At 37.8% G+C, this 22,001-nt stretch overlaps 4 protein-coding genes and 2 non-coding genes across 7 annotated transcripts; 4 read left to right on the plus strand and 2 right to left on the minus strand.

Annotated features, from left to right (window-relative positions):
• Positions 1–4,195: 4,195 nt before the first annotated feature.
• LOC116031481 (nucleobase-ascorbate transporter 7-like) lies at positions 4,196–9,547 on the minus strand. Of its 2 annotated transcripts, none has more exons than XM_031273704.1 (15): positions 9,323–9,547; positions 8,948–9,179; positions 8,277–8,374; positions 8,014–8,190; positions 7,815–7,915; positions 7,649–7,724; positions 7,458–7,517; positions 6,990–7,174; positions 6,695–6,791; positions 6,431–6,517; positions 6,289–6,347; positions 5,778–5,869; positions 5,597–5,674; positions 5,342–5,502; positions 4,196–4,649 (listed from the first exon to the last, which is right to left on the minus strand). In XM_031273704.1, exons 2-15 carry the CDS (start codon positions 9,042–9,044, stop codon positions 4,431–4,433), a joined length of 1,587 nt encoding a protein of 528 aa, XP_031129564.1. In that variant the 5' UTR covers positions 9,045–9,179; positions 9,323–9,547; the 3' UTR covers positions 4,196–4,430. The 2 variants fall into 2 exon arrangements, with proteins under 2 accessions (XP_031129564.1, XP_031129565.1); XM_031273705.1 differs by having other exon boundaries at positions 8,948–9,212.
• A 3,898-nt stretch (positions 9,548–13,445) lies between these two features.
• On the plus strand, positions 13,446–14,948 carry LOC116031750 (cysteine-rich and transmembrane domain-containing protein WIH2-like). Its single transcript, XM_031274052.1, has 3 exons — positions 13,446–13,658; positions 13,736–13,928; positions 14,690–14,948. Exons 1-3 carry the CDS (start codon positions 13,607–13,609, stop codon positions 14,733–14,735), a joined length of 291 nt encoding a protein of 96 aa, XP_031129912.1. The 5' UTR covers positions 13,446–13,606; the 3' UTR covers positions 14,736–14,948.
• Positions 14,949–15,949: 1,001 nt separating this feature from the next.
• On the minus strand, positions 15,950–17,601 carry LOC116033477 (LIM domain-containing protein WLIM1-like). Its single transcript, XM_031276218.1, has 5 exons — positions 17,287–17,601; positions 16,945–17,041; positions 16,814–16,854; positions 16,612–16,704; positions 15,950–16,416 (listed from the first exon to the last, which is right to left on the minus strand). Exons 1-5 carry the CDS (start codon positions 17,419–17,421, stop codon positions 16,231–16,233), a joined length of 552 nt encoding a protein of 183 aa, XP_031132078.1. The 5' UTR covers positions 17,422–17,601; the 3' UTR covers positions 15,950–16,230.
• Positions 17,602–17,774: 173 nt separating this feature from the next.
• Positions 17,775–17,846, plus strand: TRNAP-CGG. The gene has a single exon. It is a non-coding gene; the product is annotated as a tRNA-Pro (tRNA).
• Positions 17,847–17,962: 116 nt separating this feature from the next.
• Positions 17,963–18,034, plus strand: TRNAP-AGG. The gene has a single exon. It is a non-coding gene; the product is annotated as a tRNA-Pro (tRNA).
• Positions 18,035–18,480: 446 nt separating this feature from the next.
• On the plus strand, positions 18,481–21,477 carry LOC116031827 (probable beta-D-xylosidase 5). The gene is made up of 5 exons (XM_031274138.1): positions 18,481–19,190; positions 19,280–19,449; positions 19,535–19,632; positions 19,735–20,505; positions 20,674–21,477. Exons 1-5 carry the CDS (start codon positions 18,492–18,494, stop codon positions 21,294–21,296), a joined length of 2,361 nt encoding a protein of 786 aa, XP_031129998.1. The 5' UTR covers positions 18,481–18,491; the 3' UTR covers positions 21,297–21,477.
• The last annotated feature ends 524 nt before the right edge of the window (positions 21,478–22,001 follow it).

Here is a 22,001-nt window from a genome sequence, read left to right on the forward strand (position 1 = left end):
GTCTAAACTCTAGAAATGAAAATCTTGTCGATGACATAGACATATGTATAGTAGATGATTTGATATATAGCTAATTAACTTGGTGTATGTAAGCACATTGTTTGTTTGATAGTAGGGCATGAATCAGTTGGAAGACGTGAAACCTAGGATTATAATACCTAGTATAGTGAATTTAAGTAAGAATTGGTCTACAGAGACATGTTATGCGTATTGTGAAGTTGAAACTCTAAGAGTAGAAACCTTATTGATGACACATACAAATGTAGAGGATTTGATAGCTTCCTTAGTGTTAGCAAATTGTTTTATAGTAGGACACAGATCAGCTCGATGACGTGAAACCCACAATTATAATACTGAAAATTTTGTAGTAGAGTCTGGTGAATTCAAAGAATAGGTCTCTAATTAAATACATTATACATATTATGTATATTGTCAAATTGAAACTCTAAGAATTGAATGAAAACCTTGTCAATGTCACAATCACACATAGAGGACTTAACATATAACACCTAACACCTGATCTCGGAAAGATTAGATGCAAATGGTTTGATAGGAGGGCATGAATCAGTTTGAATTGAAGTATGTGAACCCCACAATTACAATACCAAAACACTTGTAGTCTAGCAAATTAAGAATGGATTTCAAGTTGGATATTAATTAATATGCAATAAATAAAAAAAAAAGATGAAAAAGGCAATGATATTCCTTCCATATATGACACATGCCCAGTACAGTGGTGCATATGACTAGAGATGCATGAGATTAAGAGCAAATTAAAGGTAGGAGGCATTGGAAATGGGAGTGGGATTGAAAGGGGAGAAGAAAAAACATGACACACATGAAAGATTCATAGGGAGTAGTGCACAAACCACACGCTAAATCTGAGACTGATGGGAGAAGAGGATTGATTATTAATACAGGCAGGCTAGCCAGCAGATAGATGCACAGAATAATTAACTATGTTTAGTAACATGGGGGGGCTTCTGAATCTGTACTGTGGTAAAAATATATATTTACAATTAATTTACAATCCCCCACTAACATAACTGTGTTCTCTGCTTGCTGGCCTGGCCTGGCCACCACATCAATGGCGAATTGAAGCCTTTGGTCTCATCGTCCCAGTCAAACGTTACAAACCCTTTGTCATGTGCTTGCCCTCTTGGATCACTCGTTAATCGTACCAAGACAGCCAGACACATTTACTAGAGATCATAAACCTGATCCTCTCTATATATCCCCATCTCGCACTATATTTACAATTGAAAGATAAATTCTGTCTCAGTTAAATTTTTTGTCATTCAGACACGTGACTCTTTGTCTAGGTCTAATTTAGATATGGACGTGTTCTACAATTGAAAGATAAGTTCTGTCGCAGTTAAAAATATTTGACATTCAGACACGTGACCCTTTGTCTAGGTCTGATTTAGATATGGACATGTTCTACTTGGTCTTCTGATCTCTATCCCATTTCTCTATCCCCATTTGTCACTATGAATGCAGCTGATCAAAGAACGCATTTTAATTGGGATAACTCTAGTCAAATTGGTCAGACCGTTAACTTAGTAACTACAAGGTTATGAGCAACTTATGTTGGTTTACCTCTTTGTGGTTCTTTATTGATAAGGTAAGGTCTACTCGTGCATACCTTTGGATAGTGGTTGTCACACAAAAAAAGAAAAAGAAAAAAAAAAGAATACATTTTGTTTCAATTAAGTCGGGTTGGGTTTGGTTCTAATATAAATGATTGTTCTCTCTCAACTAAAAGGATGATAAAATTACGTGTTGTTACTTGTCACTCTATTATTTACAAAACCCAAAAACCAACCATTTTACCTAGATTGAAGTTAAAAGTGGCCATGAATTGAATGAATATATTCAATCAAGAATACAGATAGCGAAATTACACATTTATTATTATGTTCATCAGCGGGACGTGTTGTCACTGCTCCTAGCTCCATTATTTAATTACTATATACCCAGAATGGAATGGAATGAATTTATCCCATTAATGAATTGAATTGAAGAACACATTATTATGAATATATGATATGATGATGGGTATTTGGAGGTGTCTTTTCTTGCATTCCACAGGCTGCAGCTAAGTTAGTATAGTGCAAGAATTGAATTGAAGAAAAATAATGAAGCGTCTCCCTATCACACAGGGCAGACTACACTCATTAAAGGATGCCGGTGTCCAGACCAGCTCATCCATGGGCTCCATACATAATTTGACAATTGTTGTTAAGAGTTTTTGGGTCCCATCATTCGTGGCTTCATCAGTTCTTCGTTGCCAATCCAGGATGTTATCTAGATTTTTCCCTCTCTCTCTCTCTTCCTTAGCTTCTTCCAATCACCAAGTTAAGATTCCTCGCCAGCCTGTCCGCATGGGCAACTCAACTGGTCACAGGAGTGAAGTTTGGGAGAAAAGATTTCTTGACAGCTGGTCACAGTGGTGGAGTTTGGGAGAAAAGATTCCTTGACAGCTGGTCACGGGAGTGGAGTTTGAGAGAAAAGATTCCTTGACAGCTAGTCACGGGGTGAAGTTTGGGAGGAAAGATTCTTTGGTAGCCTGAGCTGCACATTATCATCATCATCAATCAATCGATCATGGGTGCAATTATACACAGAACAAACAGTTGTTTCAGTGTGCATGTAACTGTGGATTATGCATGCATGGATGTATATTATATGCATGTTTAGATTCAATCCTGAGATGAGCATCATATAATTGTGAAGGGTTTAGAATGTAATGGAGATGCATGTGGGATATGATATGATATGATATTTGAATGAATGCATATATGCATGGATGGTCCATAAATCTGGAGATGGGACGCTTTCGATCCAATATAATATGACAGTGAAAGTCGCCCTCAAAACACCACACTTTTCTCGCCATGTGATTGAGGTTTCAGCTATTACGGGATTATATTCATGTGTGGATTAGACTTGTCAAATTCTTTTTTTTTTTTTAAATAAATATAATAAATTCTTTTTTTTTTTCTTTTTGAAAAGATTTTGTACTTTCTGCTTGTTTCATCTTATGATACTGATTATTGCTATTATTATTCTTGTTATTATTTGAAATGTCTAACTGTTATGATGTGAAGTTTATTTAAAAAAAGAGTTTTTTTTTTTTTAAATGTTTCTCTTTCTAGCAATTTCCTTGGTACCATGTAATAAGAAATTAGTACAAATATCATTTTATTTTTAAAGGAATAATGGTATTTTTCTTATAATTTTTCCCTCCTGAATCATGATGTGATAATATAAATTTTTTATTTATTAGTTAGGATGAATTGACTGATCTCGTCTAGTGTTAAAATACAATTTACTTTTTTTTTTTGAAAGAATTACAATTTGCTTTTATAATATCACGAGGCAAGAAATTAGAATTTTAAAAAAAATTTAAATTTAAAAATCCCTTAAAAAAGTTTTGAAATGGTATTTGATTGTGCGGCGTAGTAAAAATAAAAATGAAAATGAAAATAAAAAATAAAAAAGATGAAATAAAGATTTATTCCTACCGACGTTAGTACAAGCGTACAAGCAAGGATCGGAGAGAAGAGGCTTACATGCAGGTGACGACAACCTGCGCCACGTGGGAAGGTGGTCTGCTTTGTGGGCCCCATCACAATCTGTCTACTCATCCATTTACGACTTTGTCGTCTTCGCAAGTACGCCGTACGGACCACCTTCGTGTTTCTTGGGCCATTCAGCCCAATACTGTTACTTCACTCTTGGCCCAGCCCAAATGTTTTAGCATGTTTCCATATCCCAAATTTCAAACTTAACCAATGTCAATAGTTCAAAGGTTAAGGATGTAGTTTAGTTTTTAAAGTTATCCCTCTTTTGTTTTCAAAAGTTATCCCTCTTTTAGACCGTAGATTTGGATTTAGATCCCTTTTTAGTTCATAAAAAAATATTAAAGGGGAATAGATTGTATTTCATATGTTTGGTGGCTGGTCGGCACCTAGTCGATTAATCGACACCTAAACTAGATTATTTTGTTTTCTTAGACTACCGATTATGGTGATATGCTAAGCGGTTGATCGGCATCTAGTCGATTAATCGACACCTAGACTAGATTATTGTAACATTGTGGGTTATTTAAAGGTGTGATATGTGTGATTAGGAGTGGTTACTAGTGGTTGGAGTGACGACTTATTGAGTTAAAACTTTAACACCGTGAATGTCACACAATCGCGGAACGTGGAAAATAATAATATAGTCAGTTCCATACCATTATATATTATACAGAAGTGCTAATTAACATAAAACTTTAGCATTGAATACAAATTTTTATTTACTATAATGCAACACATTTCTTTTCTCTAATGTATGCGTATGGAAATGGTTGCAGATTTCTGAACTCTTTCAGGGATGACATATCGACAAGTAAAAGATGAAAGCTCCGGTGACATGGCGGCTTACACCGACGGGAAGTAGTTGGAAAGATTATAGGGCAAAGAATAGAACTCTGCACTCCGGGCATCTCTCTCAAAGTACTTGAACCTAGCCCACCAATGCCTCCCACTGTCTCTTCTGGTCTGGGCATGGCCTCTTGCAAGGGTCAGGTCCAAGAACAGGGCCACCATTCCGGCCACCGTCGCCGGAGAGGTGAACACCACTTGCATCATCTCGTTGAACTGCAGATTTAGTCCATTCAAAGTTTAGTGATCAGGTGGTGAAATGCAGATGGAATCTCAAGTTTTGAGTGACGAGTGAAAATCGCAATCACTACCCCAGAGTATATTCACTTTGTGAACTTAGCCAACAAATGATAAACCAGCCTAGATTTTCATAGTTGATCGGTTCAAACCAAAAAGGCCAAAATAGGCTTGATCCTGGCAGCCTGGGTTGCCCATTGCCCATAGTGACCGGCTCAAACCAAGAAGGCCAATCGGCCGGCAGCCTAGGTTGTCCATAGTTGACTGACTCAAAACAAGAAGGCCAATAGACTGTTCCCGACAACCTAGGTTGTCCATAACTGACCAGCTCAACTGAAGAAGGCCAATAGACTGTTCCTGACAACCTAGGTTGTCTATAGCTGACCAGCTCAAACTAAGAAGGTTAATCGGCCGCTCCTGGCAGCCTAGGTTGTCCATAGCTGATCGGCTCAAACTAAGAAGGCTAATAGGCTATTCCTGACAACTTAGGTTGTCCATAGTTGACCAACTCAAACTAACAAGGCCAATAGGCTGCTCCTACCTAGGTTGCCCAGTTCAAACCAATAAGACTAATAAACAGCTCCTGGTTGGGAGTTGAGCTTGTAACTTTGTAATTATCAAGTCAACAATCTAACTAACTTGGCTGGAAAAATCTAAAGTTTTGTTCTTACCCAAGCAGAGTGTGTGCGTACAGGGCCATGATTAGTTGTTATGACATAGCCATTGAAGTATTGAGGCACTGAGAGTCCCATGAAAAATGAGAATCCTAGGATGAACTTTGTCCTGAAGCTGTTAAGGTTGCAGAACTGGAGTAAACCAAGGCCTGCAGAAGCTGCATGCCAGACAGAACATAGAAGAATCGTGAATCATGAAACACGAGCTGTCTTTGTCTCAGACAGAAGCGTAATTCGATTAGATTATCTTACACATGAAGGCGAACAAGACGCAGTAGAGAGCTCCCACGATTGGCAATGGTATCGATGCAACAACTGCCCCAAACTTTCCTGCTCATTTAAAACGAACATCAGACGCGTTGTTTGCTGGCAAAACTAGTCCAAGAAAGCAAGCAATAAACTGTTAATTGTTGCAGAAGATCAGATAACTCACCTAGTATGGAAAAGAAAAGCATAAAGATAGCTGATATTTGAATCACCCTTCTGCTCCCCACTCGCGTCAATGCCACAAGACCAACGTTTTCACTGATGGAAACAAAAGTCGGGCTTAGGAAAGCATATGGTGATGTTTGAAGATGTTGAGCATAATATAGTATCAAATATAAATGCATATCAACTGTCAGTTTAGACTTTTAGTTAAAACGGGACACATCTGTCAGCTCTGAACAGAAGTTGGCCTTAGGAAAGCATATGGTGATGTTTGAAGGTGTTGAGTATAACATAGTATCAAATATAAATGCATAATTCAACTGTCAGTTTAGACTTTTAGTTGAGAGACTTAAGGGTTCAGAACAGAAGTTGGCCTTAGGAAAGCATATGGTGATGTTTGAAGGTGTTGAGCATAATATAGTACTACTCAAATATAAACGCATTATTCAACTGTCAGTTTCGACTTTTAGTTGAGACGGGACACATCTGTCAGCTGAAGGGTTCACAATGCTTACACTGAGACCGTAGATCCAACGCCCGTTCCCCATAAACCATCAAACAGAATGCCCATTCCCTGAATGTCCAAAACACAGTGAATATATACTCCAAACGAAAGAAATGTAATGGTGCATTGTGGTGTTGCTAGTTGCTACTTACCAACCAGCCAATGCCGCGGCTTATGACAGAAGCTGGCGGGTGGGTGGCACTACCGAACCTTGCAGCTGCAATAAACGATCCAGTAGACTGCAGAAACGAATGAAGTAGCGATCCATTACTAAGAAATTGTTCTGTCTAGATTAAACTATGTTCCAAAGTTTAAGAAGGATCATCAATTTCTCTAATAGTTCAGTATGAATGTATGATTGATTGGAACTGGAATCCGGGCTTGACTTATGAAATCATGTAAATTTAGATATAAACCTCGATTAGAGCAACGAAAGCTGCAGCGAGCATGATGAGAGTTTCTCCAGCATTGACAGTGGGAGTGCCCCATTGCCACGGATATGGAAATCTTATCCTGCATTTTGAACAAGAAATTTCATTGTCAGATAGAAATAATAGAATTCAGTAAAAGATGTGGGCAGTTAAAATGACCGGAAAACAGTTATATATCAAAAACCGGAACTTAAAAGCAGGGAGGATTTGAAACATTAGCATTCAGTACACTTAAATGCAGAAACGAGGACATCATACGAAAACATTTGTCTCAACTCACCATGAAGCGCCACTGATAAGCCCAGAGCGGTCTACACGGCAACTGAACTGAGTCTGAAGTGGTCTATTTTTGTACGCGCCTGCTACAGTCAAGAGGGCAGCGAATGTCCATACTATCCCCACCGAAAACAGGACTGCATATCTGTCAACCACAGGTCGATTGGATTTCCACCATTGTGGAATATACTGCAAAAAAATATCGACAACCCGCGAGTCAAAACCAAAAATAAGCTTATCCTCCTAAAGTCCTATTGTACCATTTCTAACATCCTATCTGATAGCTGAAGAATTAATGTCAGAATCTGTCCTTTTTACTGATATATTTTCAGGTTCTGTTTGCAGAAAACTTTTTGTGTTCGATGGCTTCGTAGATCCCTTGTTTGTACAGTTTCGTTAGCCAAGAATTATACAATACTAAAGAATTGAATGAAGTTAGCTAGCCAAAAACGACATTAGTAAGCGATGTTACCTGAGAAAACAGTATTAGAACAATCAACTCTGGAAGGCCAACCTCAACACATTCCGCTAGCTGCAACAAAGAGAAGGAAAAAAAAAAATGAAACAAAAACTGGTTGAAAGCCGAAGATGTTTATTAACAATGGCTCCCACAGAAACATATAGCTTAAGTACTTGTAATGGATTTAGTTGATGTTGATTTACCAGTGGGAATCCATGTTCATAAAGCCCGAGGCCAACGAGGGTTACCAAAGGGACAGCAGAAAGAGGGCTAAGGAACCTACACTTTCAAGATCCAAGAACTAAGCCTAAATTTCTCGAAAAAGAACAATTAGTGGTAATAAAGAAATGCTCAAGTGGATAAAGGCACCTCACAAGAATTCTCCAGATTCCAAGAAATCCAATTAGTATGGGAAGTATAGATGAAACAATAAGAGCCCCTTGCATTCCTCGCAATGTGTGTTTAAACCTCTGACAAATGAAAAACCAAGAAAAGTGAGAAGATGAACTATAGAAACAATAATATAGAAATGAATGCGAATTTGAAGCAATAATCTGCATATGTCAACCTCACGAGGATCAAGATATGCGTTGAATCTACTAGATAATGCAACATATATAACTGGAATTATGAATCTGTATGATCCACCAATCACAACAGGAAGCCGGGATCCAAACCAAGATTGCAACAGCGTGTTCACCCCCGAAACAAAGAGCAATGTTTGTACCAATTCAGCTTTCTCCCTCTGGTATACATACCTAAAATCCATGAGAAAATGCATACACACATACATGAACCAAAGCAAACTACAAAAAAAGCCAAAAACCTCACATGAGTGCCGCCCATTTGAGGAACAATGATGGTGGGAATGATCACAGTAGTCCCTAGCATGACGAGATAGTGCTGAAAACCCAGAATGATGGCTTCGGCTGCATTAATCAATTGCAAGAGCTAAGGATTAAAGCTGATTGGAAATTATGAACAACCCAACCAAAAATTTGAGACCTTTTCTTCTTCCTAATCCTATTTCTTAGAACATATTCATCTAGCAAAGATTCAATTAAATACACTGGAAAAACCAACAATGCATTCTACCCAGAAGCAATAGACTAAAAATGTAACTCCAGCCAAGTTCATCAGGCAGGTAGCTTGGTAACCGCAAGATTACAAGTTCAACTCCTGGTGAAAGCAGTCTATTAGTTTTCTTAGTTTGAACTGGTTTGCTATGGGCAACCTATGCTAATTTACTTCCTTATTATTGTCCTTTGTCAGCTAAAATCACAAGGCGGGTTTACCGGAGGTAGTCACTCCAAGTTTCCCTTCTCACCCAAAAATGTAAAATTTACAGGATTATCACGTCACTAGCTACTAAAGGCAAAATGCTAACACAGAGATCAATCTGAAAAAGGGGTAATTGATAGTTTGATTATATAACCTCACACAGAAAAATCAGAAACTGATCAAACAATGATTTAACAAAATGTGAATGTAAAGAAACCTACCCCAAGAAGGGTTGCTATTGACACAGAAATCAACACCAGGGAGTTGATCCTTCACAGGATGAGGCCCAAATTCATCCTCCTTAGCTCCTCCTGTCATCTCTCTAAGTTCAAGAAAACCCAGGGGAAGCAAGGAAGAAGCACTCTATCAAATAAAAATCTCTTTTTTATGCTCAGATATATATATGATCAGTCCCAGCCTGACATGTTTCACGTCATCATGCATGCGTATAACCTGAAAATTTTGAAGGACTCCTTTAAACTGAAACTGAAAAGAAAAAGGATGAATGAATGGAGGATAGGGTTGTTGAAACTGAAAGCCAACAACCTTTTAGAATTCAGAGACTCCAAGAATATTATTCTTGAACAAAAAGTTACCTTCCCTCTTGAAAAAAAGGTGAAAACTTTAAGGATTAGGGTTCCTGAAGTAGTACAGATTGGTGTAATTACAGGGAAGAAGAGAGAGATAAACACTTTTATGTCTGCAATTCAGGCTGAAATTTGGTATCAGCTTTAACGGAGAGTGGAAATTCAGGCTGCAAGAAGGATTTGGACAAGCTTTTTTCTTGTCCGTTACTACCAAATTCCCATAATTTCATGTGTTTTTTTCTGGAGAAAGGTAAATTTGGTCAGAATCATTTAATAGAAGTCAGCAGAAAGATTAATGCAGATCAACTAATCTATTTTTTTGTACAAATTAATGTTTTATATATATGTATGCAGGTGACATGTCAATTGGGATGAGATACTAGCACTAGAAAATCAACCAAAATCACTTTTTTGATAGTATATTACGCACCATTTTGAGCAAAAGAAATAATATCATTTATTAGGATGATATTGAATATCATTTATATAATGTAAGCGTGCGTCAATGTTAGGCTTTTAAAACGTTACGAGATTAAGTGGATGGTTGCGGTATGAGTGAAAAGAATTAGTGACAATCATCAGTTTTTGCATAAAATCATATCGAGCATTTGCTATTTGGCCTAGTGCGTTAGTGAATAGTTGGAGATGATTTAACCCATGAACGACGAGATGGCTTACAATATGAAAGTGACTAAAAGGCATTCTTAAACTCAAATGACAAAGTATATCAAACCTTGTTGAGTCAAATTTCATAACATGTGAATAATAAAAACATCGTTATAAAATTGCCTTATTTCCTTATTGTCTTTAAAAATAGTGATAATCATCATTACCCTTATTAGACATTTCTTGCTATGGGTGACCACATACTAACAAGAAGTAAGTATATACAATCTTATTGTCTGCAAAAGGTTATTGTTATATTATTTTAATATTCTTTTGTGTGTGTGTATATATATGTATATATATAGCTGGTCAGAGGAAGGTGCACCAAACTAAAACCAACACGAAGAAGAAGAAGAAAAAGGGTTGTTATGGTCAGAATAATCCTTGTAATATAATAACAATGGATTTCTGGTAGATGGTCAACCAAGAAATTCAAAAACCAAATCTCTTATTCAAAAATAAAAACGCCTTTTATCTTGTTTTATATGTCCCATTCATGGGTTAATTCAAATATTTCTTCTTTTTTTTTTGCTTATTTTATAATATTGTCTTATAGTTTTTGGATTTATCATTTTGCATTTAATAATACTTTAAAAGTAATTTCTAAATATATAAATCATATATATTAATATTAAATCAAATCATAAATAACTTTTTTTTTTGAAAACCAATCATAAATAACTTTAATTAAGGGGTTATCTTTTAAATTTTTCATGGGTTTTTTGTGGCGTATGAGGGTATGAGAGAGAGAAAGAGAAAGCGTGTAAGTTTTTCTTTGAGGGTGAGCAAAAACAGTAGTCATGTGTGACTCAACAAGCGTATTCAATCAGTGTGTTAGGTAGTTATCAATTGGCGATCATTTATCCTTTCTGTGTTTTTTCTTCTTCTTTTCAACTTGACTAAAAAGCTGCTAAAAATCTAAATTAATAAATAAAAAATCAACTAATAGTGGTGCTGTTAGCCGAAATTATGAGAAAGTACATTTTAATCCATCCAAATCGGACCGTTAATTTTGTTGAGTCATGGGTGTGTCACTTTAACAGTTTAACGTTACAAAACAAATCTTTTAAAAAAATGTTGAATTGAAGGCCCAATTACTAATGGGCTGTGTTTACAACTATTGCTCATGCGAGTAGCCCAATTTGATGGGCTTAGGGATTGGGCCTTCCATTATCCATCTTATATCAGTCCATCTAAAAAGGGTATTAGTATGCTCGTACATAGTTTGATGATTACGGCCCGCTAATACAACTATAAAGTCAAATGATCAAATACATACGTGATGGGCTATATTTACTCGATTGGTCGAGTAGCCCAAGCTACACCACTAGATAGTCATAGGTGGCTCATGACTGAGGCAAAAGGCCGAGTGTGAGAGAGGAAAAGAGTGCGGTTTGAGACTAGATGCAATTAAATCGACAAATCAGCGAAGCCTAACGAGACAATCAAGACGAGAAACGTAAAACAAGATAGTAGAAGGATTTGGTATAGCTAGGGCGACCTCACGTATGATTTGACTCCATTCAAAGAGACATTTTATACTTACTTCACTATATACATCTTACTCAACCATTGTACCCAATCAACTAAAGTCTCTCAACCGACTGATTAAACATATTACTTAATACTTATATATCCTCAATTTACTTTACCAACCACACCATAAGAATATCTTGAACCCAAATATTATTTACGTTATTAATACTTGAGTTGACCAACAGGCTTTGTGGTTAATTGGTCGAGGGCTCGTTTGATGACGATGTTTAGTACTTTAGTAACTAGTTGACAATGACAAGCAATATAACTTATTAAAAAAAAAATTGTTGGGAAATGTCTTATGACTATAATATAATTTGTATGCAGAATAATTTTTTTTTTTCAAATTGGTCAACATATTTTAAAACTTTTAGTTTGAACAAACTGTAAAATATTATTTTAGATTTTTGTTTTCATGGGGACTACCTATAGTTTAATTCCCCCCGTATAATTGTAAGAAAAAAATTTATAATTGTAAGAATTGCAGGGTTACACTCAGTATAAGTTACACTTTCTAAATTTTAGATAAATAATGTATATGTTAATTAATTTGTTTGATTTTTCAAAAAATTAGCCTTCTCTCCCATTTTGTGTTCTCGTAAATTGGATAACTAACGCTACCTTATCACTAGTATTATTATATTTAATTTTGGTTCGGAACTGTTGGTTACATCTCATATATAGTTTAGAAGAATTCAGTTTTTAAACCTTGAAATTTTATTTATTTTTTACTTACTATACGGTGCACTAATTAATATTCGCATGTAATAAGATAAGGTTAATTTAATCCCTCGAACTCAAATGTGAATAAATAAGCAACTCAATAATTATTAAATTGTTGGTTGGTGTTAAGGGAATATCCTAAGCAACTATAGCAAGTCAATCATTATTAATTTGTTGATTGGTGTTAAGGGAATATCCTTATTAGCAACTATGCCAACCAAACCTCTCGTGGCCTCGTTGGTGCATAGGTGATGGGGTCGTTTTGGAGCTTCAAAGCATCCAAATTTTTGTTAATATAATACATGTAATTATATATGATTGTGGTAAATTCCATCAAGTATTTGTATTCGTATATAGTTGGTAGGTATAGTGAAATACAATCATGTGTCTATCAATGTAAGGTATTTGGCTTGGGAAAGAGACATATGTAGTCTGAGGTCTCCGAGCTGGTAGCAACCGTGTGTGAATTGCTTAAAGGTCCCCTCTTTAAGCGTCTTGCAAGATATTTATAGGAGATTTGGAAGAGACACATGTCGAGTGGCCGGCATGCTCGCCATGTGTGTCATCACATGCACGAAGTGGTCTCGGCCGAAGGAATAACGCACGTCTCACGATATGCATGATTAATTAGTAACTAATGGGCTCGGTTTATGCTACTATAGACAGAGGAGAGGCTCAGGATCGAGCTCAACCACTAAGGTTGAGACTGAGCACAGAAGGGTAGGAGCAAGCGCTTCTTAAGCCTCGCAGGGAAATACGTCTCAGGTCGCGTCGGTCAGGTGATATATTTCGGTCGATTCGGGTCGAAGAATGTCCCTCACCTCAAGGTGATTCGTATCCAACTAGGTCCTTGGAACGACAAGATCCGCATATTGGGGTATATTTCCAATCAATATGTATCATTCATAATCCAAAAATGGATAAACGAGTTGATAAAACATGAATTGTGTACAATAAAATTTTAAATTCGACTATTATCAACACACCCTGAATCAAATCTATCACATAGAGTTATAATACGCATGACATGCCTGAAAACAATTATGTTTAACACTTGATTACCAACTGATCTATCTATGCCGGCACAATTGTTTTTCTTAATATAGAAGCAAGTAAAAAAAAAAAAAAACATATGACGCGCATGATACGCGCATTCTATCAGTCCTAGATATATAGTTAATGTCGCCTCCTTTCCTAGTTGTAACCTCTTACCTGTCTAATATAGAATTTTACCTGCCGTTAACACCCCTATAAATATCATTAAATCCAACTCTGTCCCCTATCTCCTGCGTGTAGTACTTGTGCTTCTTCTCTCTCGAGGTTGATTTAGCACCTCTCTACCAAACTCGGCAAAAAGTCCAATCGATCATGAGTTACTACGATCAGGGCCATCCTCCGGTCGGCGTTCCCCCTCCACAAGGTATATATATATAATCCGATTTGTTGCTTCAATGATTGTTATTGTTCGGGATCTGATGGAGTTTCGTGAATTTTAAGGTTATCCGCCGAAGGATGCTTATCCGCCGCCGGGTTACCCGCCGCAGGGGTACCCACAAGGAGGGTATCCACCTCAACAGGGGTACCCTCAGGGAGGCTATCCACCTCAGCAGGGATATCCGCCGCCGCAGTACGGTGCTCCTCCGCCGCAGCAACAGCAGTCCAGCAGCAGCGTCGGCTGCATGGAGGGATGGTAAGTTCGGCGCCACGCGCCGCCGCCTTTTGTTATCTGTGACTTTTGGGTTAGATCTGATCTGGTTAATATTCAGAAGAGTTGACTCGGGGTAATATGCGCCCCGATCGAGTCACGTTGACTTTGGATAAGATTGATCTTTTCCGCCTAGTTGACTCGCCGGAGCTACTCCACGGTTGCGCTGTGTGCGCCAGCGTCGGCGGTGGCTCCGATGGCTGTCACCGTCACGTGAACAATATGAGTTGCGACAGATTGCGAGAATACCATCTCCACCTTTTGTTTGGTGTTCAAAATTTAGTGCTCACCCATCATTGGGCAGTTGGGCCAGCTGTCTTTGGTATTTCTTGCCGGAATATATTCTCTCATTTCTCTGATTCTTATCCATTTCAATTTCCCTCTTACTATAGTAAAAAAAAAAAAAAAAAACTCTTAATTTGGTAATTATAAAATTTCTAATTTAATTCTTTCTAAAAGAGAATTATTGATATTTTTTATTTGAGTCAATATATAATTTTGTATTGATTTACTTCTGTATACAGTCATAATATAAGATTTAATCAATGTACATTTTTGCGTAGTAGTTACTAATTTATCTCGGTCATCTAAAAGAAAATATTAATTGTCACAAGTTTAATTTTATTTAACATTTTATCAGCTCGTTAGACATGATGTTTATGATATCATTTATATCTATTATAATGTGTACTTGTAGTGTTTAATTAAAATGGGTGAAATTTGATAAAAGTTGGCTTGTCTTGCAGTTTGGCCGCGCTGTGCTGTTGCTGTCTTCTAGAAGCATGCTTTTGACGAAAGACTAATGGATTGATCGACCGGCGCTGCATCATGGCCGTGAGATTGTTTAATCGTACGATTGAGAAGTGTCATAGTAGTTAGCATGTACCTTTGTATTCTGTCATTTGATAAATAATTTGGACCGCCGTTTCAAGACAACCTTATTAGCTTGCTGTATTTAATGGATTAATGCTTTAAAGTGTTTATTTCTAATTAAACATTGGAAAACTCCAAACCTTTGCAAAAAACATAAAATAAAAAAATTATACCAATTTTTTTAAATCCTTATTTTGATTAAAATTAAAGTGTATAGATTTAAATCGCTTATACATTTTTTTTCCCTATCATTGTACTTCTAAAAGAATTTTTTTCCTCAATAAATAATACATACATAATGATAATTCTTAAAAGAAACTCAATTAAAAGACGTTTCATTGAATTCTCTTTTTGTATATTTAAACATTTAACCGAAAAAAATACTAACTGTTTGTGGATGGATCTGTATAAAATTACTGTACGTGGTTGGGATGTTCATCATGTCAACCTTTTACAAGTGCAACATTTGGTGGTGGTGGATGGTGCACTATTAATCTGTAACTGTCACTACCACTTATACATATATATACGTTGGGAGCACATCAGCAGTGGAGTGACGATAAGTTGATAACCTGCCGGCCTCCACAAAATAGATGTCTATTCATAAATCAAGATCATGTTTTTCTTTTAACAAATGATGATATTACATGGTGAACCAAAGTGTATTTTCTTTATTGAAATTAATTGCATGTCTATTTGGGTGTTAATAACATTCATTATTTATACAAAAATATTTGTCCTTTAGTCAATGCCCACTAAGAATAAAATGTCCTCAATATGCTTGATATTGCAAGTTGCGCAACACGTGTCTCAAGAATCAAGATAGTCTCGTTTTGTTTCTATATTAATATGGGCCTGAATTGAACCAGCCTAAATAACTCACAATTCACAACTATCTTGAAAGTATTTGAACACAAACTCTAATATTTTTTATATAGTCATGACTAAAGTCAAAATCACTAAGTTGTATATTAAGTTTCGTCTAAAATCTATACTTGTGCAAGTCTAATCTATACTTAAGGCCAAATCAGTCTACACACCCTGGATCAAAATTCTATGATACATGCTTTTAAGAATTTGTTATTATTTATGCCGTGTGTGATAATCTATACCTATAATAATGCTATAGGCCATTCACTACAAGAATTGATTGCAAATTTATTCATAACTTTATACAACAATATTACAACAAAAGTCTCAAAACATGCATTATTTTGAGATTCAAGTATTACACAAAAATGTTACATTTCACTAACTAAGATGAAATCACACCTTCTTAATCTAAACCACAAAAAACAAACTCCATTCTCAACAATGCCAGAAGGACAAAATTAAAGCTTCAAGGAAGTCAAATATATAATGTCCCAATTAACAATAGTGAGCATGGAGTGAGATGAGCGAGACGAGCAGTTGTTTACGATTCTGCGGCGACCTCGTTTTCCAGCTGGCTGTAGTTGCCTTTCTCCCTGAAGAGCTGGATATGGTGGTGCTTGCAGTACAGCTTCCCCTCGTGTGCTATGAAGTTTGATGGGCTTATCGTGCATCCTCCATGAGAGCATTTGAAGCAGGCCTTATGGTACGCCGTCCCATTAACCGCAACCTTAAAAACATCAAACACTTCTCAAAAATTCACTAATTTTCGCAAAAAATCATTCTTTTAGACTACAAGAGAAACTCACAGTCACTATCCTAACAGGCTGGCTCAAATTAAGAACCCTCATAGCTAGGTCACTTCTAAAAATGTTAACCTTATGATTGATAAGTCCACATTCTGACCAACTTGATTGGAATTTACCTTCTCGGTGGGATACACAGTCTTGCTGCAGCCCAGACACTTGGTCGTGGTGCCTACAAACATACTGGAGATCTTGTTTCCTTGAGCCAGTTTCTGATCATAATTGAAAATGCATATATATAGTTCCAGTCAGTAATTGAAGCTAGGCTTAAACATAGTCAAGATTTCATCTTGGAAGCATAATCAAGATTTCAATATATACCTCACTGTCAATGGGTTTATCTGTCTTGGTCTTGGGAGTTCCTGATCATGCATAAAAAATGGTATTAATTAATCAGTTTCCGGTTCAAATATCAAATTCAATAATGTATTTGGATTCTCAAAAGGTTTTACCATCGAAACTCTTGTCCAAGCTGCCAGTTCTCTTGAAGAGCTGATCATAGTGAGGCCTGCAATACAAGACACCCTCGAAGGAGTTGAAGTTGCTTAGCTGCAAACAACACCAAACTAAACGAATTATATCGAACCAATCTTTCTAAATCATCAGGCAAGATATATAACAAGTTGTTGGCCATTATGTTGTGGTTCAAAACCAACTTAATCGTTACAATGTTGGCACATAGGGCTATTTAAGCTCGACTCTCTCATTGATCCTATTACAGTTTTTACCTAGCTGAAAAGCTATAACTATAGTATATATATATATATATATATATGGTTAGATTACATAGAGACCTTGAGGGTGCCCTTGCAATGGTAGCAGCGGAAACAAGCCTTGTGAAAAATGCGTTTGTCAGCGGCGAGGCGGTCGACGAGGTACACGGTCTTGTCGCAGGCGCAGCACTTCTGAGTTGTTCCTGCGAATGCCATTATATTTTTGTTGGATGGGTTTGGTTTTTTCAGAGAGAAAGGTGGGTGGTAGAGAATTAACAATAATAAGGAATTGCAGAGCAGAAGAGAAGATGATATAAGTCTATCTCCTGCTTCAATTCCTTTAATTTTGTAAATTTGTTCTCTCCCTCCCCTCTCTCTGTCTCTTTAATTTGTCAATCTCCGGTTGGTGTTGCAATGGAAAGCATGCATGCAGGAGAAAGGAGGTTTTAAAGGAGCGGAATAGAGGAAAATATGGCACTGCGTTGCGGATCATCGTTCTTTGCCATTTTAATGCACTTAGCAACAACAAAATGAAAGAAGATAAATTATAGCGGAAGACCAGACAAGCAGGGCATTTGGTCTAGTGGTATGATTCTCGCTTCGGGTGCGAGAGGTCCCGAGTTCGATTCTCGGAATGCCCCTTTTTGTGAAGCCTTTTATTTTTATAGGAGTGAACGCCCTTTTGAGGCTGAAGAAGCCGCAGCAGCCATTTTTCCTAATAGATAAACCAAAGACAAATCTACGGTCCAAAGCAAGTGGGCATTTGGTCTAGTGGTATGATTCTCGCTTAGGGTGCGAGAGGTCCCGAGTTCAATTCTCGGAATGCCCCTTTTTCCCCTGCAGATTCCATTTTCCCAGCAACTGATCAAACTTGAAAATGATATGATACATACATATAACTATCACCTAAAAAAGTAATTTTCTCAATTGTGAGTTAACTTGGCGTGCACTAGCTTTAAACATATCTTCAAACACACCTCTGGGGACCATTATTAACAACCTTAACGTTGCTAGTTCAGTAAAAAATGACAGAATCTTGTTCTTTGCAGCCAATAGTTGCTAAAAGCTACTACAAATCAAGAATGCTGCAGTGTTAAGACTTGTCTGGATTAATGTGAATCCACTTAGGTTGAAGTTTCTGGCAAGCTACACAAAGGTGAATCACCCCATGTTTTGCTGCAGAAGTTTTGATGTTATTAGAATAGGAATTCACCTCAGAATCTTATATATATATTAATATTATGCAGTGAATTTTAATTTTCATCATTCATTCATTCTAAGTAGACATGAAACACACTTTTGTTCTTCCTATGTTTGTGTTTTCCTTTCTTGCAATGCAATGTAGTCCTCAGCCACATTATGCCTGTGACAAGAATGATCCCAAAACTAGCACCTACGCATTCTGCAACGTGTCTTTGTCGTTCACAGATCGAGCCAAAGACATAGTCTCGCGCCTAACCCTCAAAGAAAAGGCGGAGCAGTTGGTGAACACCGCTTCAGGAGTTTCCAGGCTGGGCGTCCCGGCCTACGAGTGGTGGTCCGAGGCACTTCACGGCGTTTCCAACACGGGGCCCGGTGTTACTTTCAACGATGTAGTCCCGGGGGCCACAAGCTTCCCGTCTGTCATCCTCTCGGGCGCCAGTTTCAATGCTTCCTTGTGGTATGCATTGGGACAGGCTGTCTCAACCGAGGCTCGAGCAATGCACAATGTTGGCTTGGCTGGTTTGACATATTGGAGCCCGAATGTGAATGTGTTTCGTGATCCTAGGTGGGGGAGAGGCCAAGAAACTGCAGGCGAGGATCCTCTCGTGGTCGCCAAATATGCTGTTAACTATGTTAAAGGCCTGCAGGAGTTCAGTCCAGACTCAAATCCCAGCAGGGATAATACTCATAATAGACTCAAAGTTTCAAGCTGCTGTAAGCACTATACTGCTTATGATCTTGATAAATGGAATGGTTTTGATCGGTTTCACTTCGATGCTGAGGTAATTAGATTATAGATAGACTATAAACACTGCCATTCTTACAATAATCTGCAATTGTTGCATATAAATTGAAAATGGAATTGTTGCAGGTAACCGCACAGGACTTGGAGGATACTTTTCAGCCCCCATTCAAAAGCTGTGTTGAGGAGGGCCATGCTAGCAGTGTCATGTGTTCATACAATCGCGTTAATGGCGTTCCCACTTGTGCTGATCCGAATCTGCTCAAAGGAATCATCAGAGATCAATGGGGTCTAGATGGGTTTGTTTCTCACTACCTCTAAAATATGAACCACTTTCTTATGAAATCTGTATCTGCTAAGTCCAATATGGTTTAATTTGAGCAGATATATTGTCTCGGATTGTGATTCGATTCAAGTCTATTATGAATCCATACATTATACTGCTACACCTGAGGATGCTGTTGCCCTTGCCTTAAAAGCAGGTCTTGACAGCATATTCAGAAATCTTCTCTGTACTTTCGTAACATTCACCAACATTATATGGTGTTACTCATGATGTTTTTGTGGTTTTCGTGCTTTTTAAGGTTTGAACATGAACTGTGGGAATTATCTGAAAGCCTACACAGAAAAAGCAGTCAATTCCAGCAAGGTTGAGGAGTCTGTAGTGGATCAGGCCTTGATATACAACTACATTGTGTTGATGAGGCTTGGATTTTTCGACGGGGATCCCAAAATGCTCCCTTTTGGGAATTTTGGTCCTTCTGATGTCTGCACCAGTGATCATCAGCTCCTGGGGGTCGAGGCTGCAAAGGAAGGAATCGTTTTGCTAGAAAACGATGGTGTTCTCCCCTTATCTCCGAATAAAACCAAGAATTTAGTCGTGATTGGTCCCAACGCCAACGCCACAGAAGCAATGTTGAGCATCTATGCCGGGAAGCCCTGTGGGTTCACAACCATTTTGCAAGGGCTGCAGAAGAATGTTGTTGCGGGTGTTACATATGAACCGGGATGCAAGAACCCGGTGTGCCAGGATTCGAGCCTAATTGAAGCAGCTGCAAAGGCTGCAGCCACAGCCGATACGGTTGTGGTTGTAGTGGGGCTTGATCAGTCCCTAGAGCAAGAAGGGCTAGATAGAGACAACCTTAAATTGCCAGGCTTTCAAGAGAAACTTGTGACAGATGTGGTTAGTGCCACTAATAATGCATCTGTCATTCTTGTTGTCATGTCCTCTAGCCCAATTGATATCACTTTCGCGAAGAACAATAGTAGGATTGGTGCAATTTTATGGGTTGGGTATCCTGGTCAAGATGGGGGAGAAGCCATAGATCAAGTCCTCTTTGGTCATTACAATCCAGGTACACTAATAATGCTCCAAGAAAACATCAAAAAATCCAATCTTTAAGAATCATTCTTGTCCAAGAAAACATAAAAAAATCAAATCTTTAAGAATCATTCTTGTCCAAGAAAACATAAAAAAATCCAATCTTTAAGAATAATTCTTGTTCAAGAACCTGTTTTTTCAGGTGGAAGGTCTCCATTTACCTGGTACCCACAAGAATATGCTGACAAAGTGGCAATGACAGACATGAACATGAGGGCTAATGCAACCAGGAACTTCCCAGGAAGAACCTACAGATTCTACAATGGCGAATCGATCTACCCTTTTGGCCATGGACTAAGCTACACAACATTTTCCAAGTTCATCACCTCAGCCCCCTCCACAATAATCCTCAAACCCTCAACTGGCAACAAAATCAGGGACACTGCTCTCCCCTCTCAGGCACTCAACATCTCATCCATACAGTGCCAGGGCCTGGAATTCGAAATTGTTGTCGGGGTCAAGAACACGGGGAAAATTGATGGGTCCCATGTTGTGCTGGTGTTCTGGGAGCCCAAGAGCGCGCAAGGTGTGCTGACAGGGGCGCCCAACGTGCAGCTCGTGGGGTTCGAGAGAGTGGCGACGATGAAAGGGGTGACAGAAAGTGTGACAATGAAGTTTGATGTTTGCAGGGATTTTAGCCTTGCAGATGGTGATGGGAATAGGAAGGTGGTTACTGGTCTGCATTCCATTGTTGTTGGTGCTCCCACTGAGCGCCAAGTAAGGCACTATTTCAATATCAGGCTGGCAGGGCAAGAGATAATGTGAAGTGTAAACACCATCTGATATAAGCATATAACAGTTTATGTAATAAAATGGAAAAATAACTATGATGTGTGATCATAGTTGTTGCTAAAGTGCTAATCTGGTGGCCGAATGGGTGGAACATGATTCTCATGCTATAAAGTCATCAGCTCGATTCATATTAATACCTTCTCAATTCAACCCATCGCACAATGTCTTTCCAGTTCAGTTTGAGTGGGGCTACTACACTATAATGATGGGTAGATCATTATAGATCGAGAATCTCGTGAAGACCAATGGGTTACATCAACCACTTACATATAACACTCTAATTATCAGTTTAAACTTTTAATTGAGATGGAGTACATGCTTCAATTAACTGCTTAATCTAATCTCGAAATTTTTCAACGTATTAGAATGGGGTTTAAAATTATAAAATTTTCTAGACAATTACTCTACTCTATTTTCAGAAATTATAGGCATGCATCACACGTGAGCTATGGATAGAGGATGGGAATTGAAAGCTTATACATATATATCTCAATCTTTCATTACACGAGGAGTGCATTTTGGGAGCATCATGTCCAGACACCAATACACGACAATAATCTGTCCGTTTTTGAGGTGTCAATTGTCTCACATTAAACATGTGAACTTAAAAAATAAATGCAGTAATACACGTGCGAGTTTTTGATAGGGTAAATACTGTGCAATGATCTACGTGTAACT

The sequence above is a fragment of the Ipomoea triloba genome, chromosome 10 (genome assembly GCF_003576645.1).
Source record: "Ipomoea triloba cultivar NCNSP0323 chromosome 10, ASM357664v1".
NCBI lineage: Eukaryota > Viridiplantae > Streptophyta > Magnoliopsida > Solanales > Convolvulaceae > Ipomoea > Ipomoea triloba.

What these genes read in the sequence shown, in the direction of transcription:
- LOC116033477 (XM_031276218.1), bottom strand. Translation starts at nt 17,421, where the DNA reads ATGGCATTCGCAGGAACAACTCAGAAGTGCTGCGCCTGCGACAAGACC. An exon ending in ATAAACCCATTGACAGTGAG is followed by an intron (nt 16,705 to 16,813) that starts GTATATATTGAA and finishes AATTATGATCAG; the next exon opens with AAACTGGCTCAAGGAAACAA. An exon ending in CTGTGTATCCCACCGAGAAG is followed by an intron (nt 16,417 to 16,611) that starts GTAAATTCCAAT and finishes GATGTTTTTAAG; the next exon opens with GTTGCGGTTAATGGGACGGC.
- LOC116031481 (XM_031273704.1), bottom strand. Translation starts at nt 9,044, where the DNA reads ATGACAGGAGGAGCTAAGGAGGATGAATTTGGGCCTCATCCTGTGAAG. An exon ending in CAATAGCAACCCTTCTTGGG is followed by an intron (nt 8,375 to 8,947) that starts GTAGGTTTCTTT and finishes TGATTAATGCAG; the next exon opens with CCGAAGCCATCATTCTGGGT. An exon ending in CGTCTTGTTCGCCTTCATGT is followed by an intron (nt 5,503 to 5,596) that starts GTAAGATAATCT and finishes TCTGGCATGCAG; the next exon opens with CTTCTGCAGGCCTTGGTTTA.
- LOC116031750 (XM_031274052.1), top strand. Translation starts at nt 13,607, where the DNA reads ATGAGTTACTACGATCAGGGCCATCCTCCGGTCGGCGTTCCCCCTCCA. An exon ending in CGGCGTTCCCCCTCCACAAG is followed by an intron (nt 13,659 to 13,735) that starts GTATATATATAT and finishes GTGAATTTTAAG; the next exon opens with GTTATCCGCCGAAGGATGCT. An exon ending in GTCGGCTGCATGGAGGGATG is followed by an intron (nt 13,929 to 14,689) that starts GTAAGTTCGGCG and finishes CTTGTCTTGCAG; the next exon opens with TTTGGCCGCGCTGTGCTGTT.
- LOC116031827 (XM_031274138.1), top strand. Translation starts at nt 18,492, where the DNA reads ATGAAACACACTTTTGTTCTTCCTATGTTTGTGTTTTCCTTTCTTGCA. An exon ending in GATCAATGGGGTCTAGATGG is followed by an intron (nt 19,450 to 19,534) that starts GTTTGTTTCTCA and finishes TAATTTGAGCAG; the next exon opens with ATATATTGTCTCGGATTGTG. An exon ending in TGCCCTTGCCTTAAAAGCAG is followed by an intron (nt 19,633 to 19,734) that starts GTCTTGACAGCA and finishes GTGCTTTTTAAG; the next exon opens with GTTTGAACATGAACTGTGGG.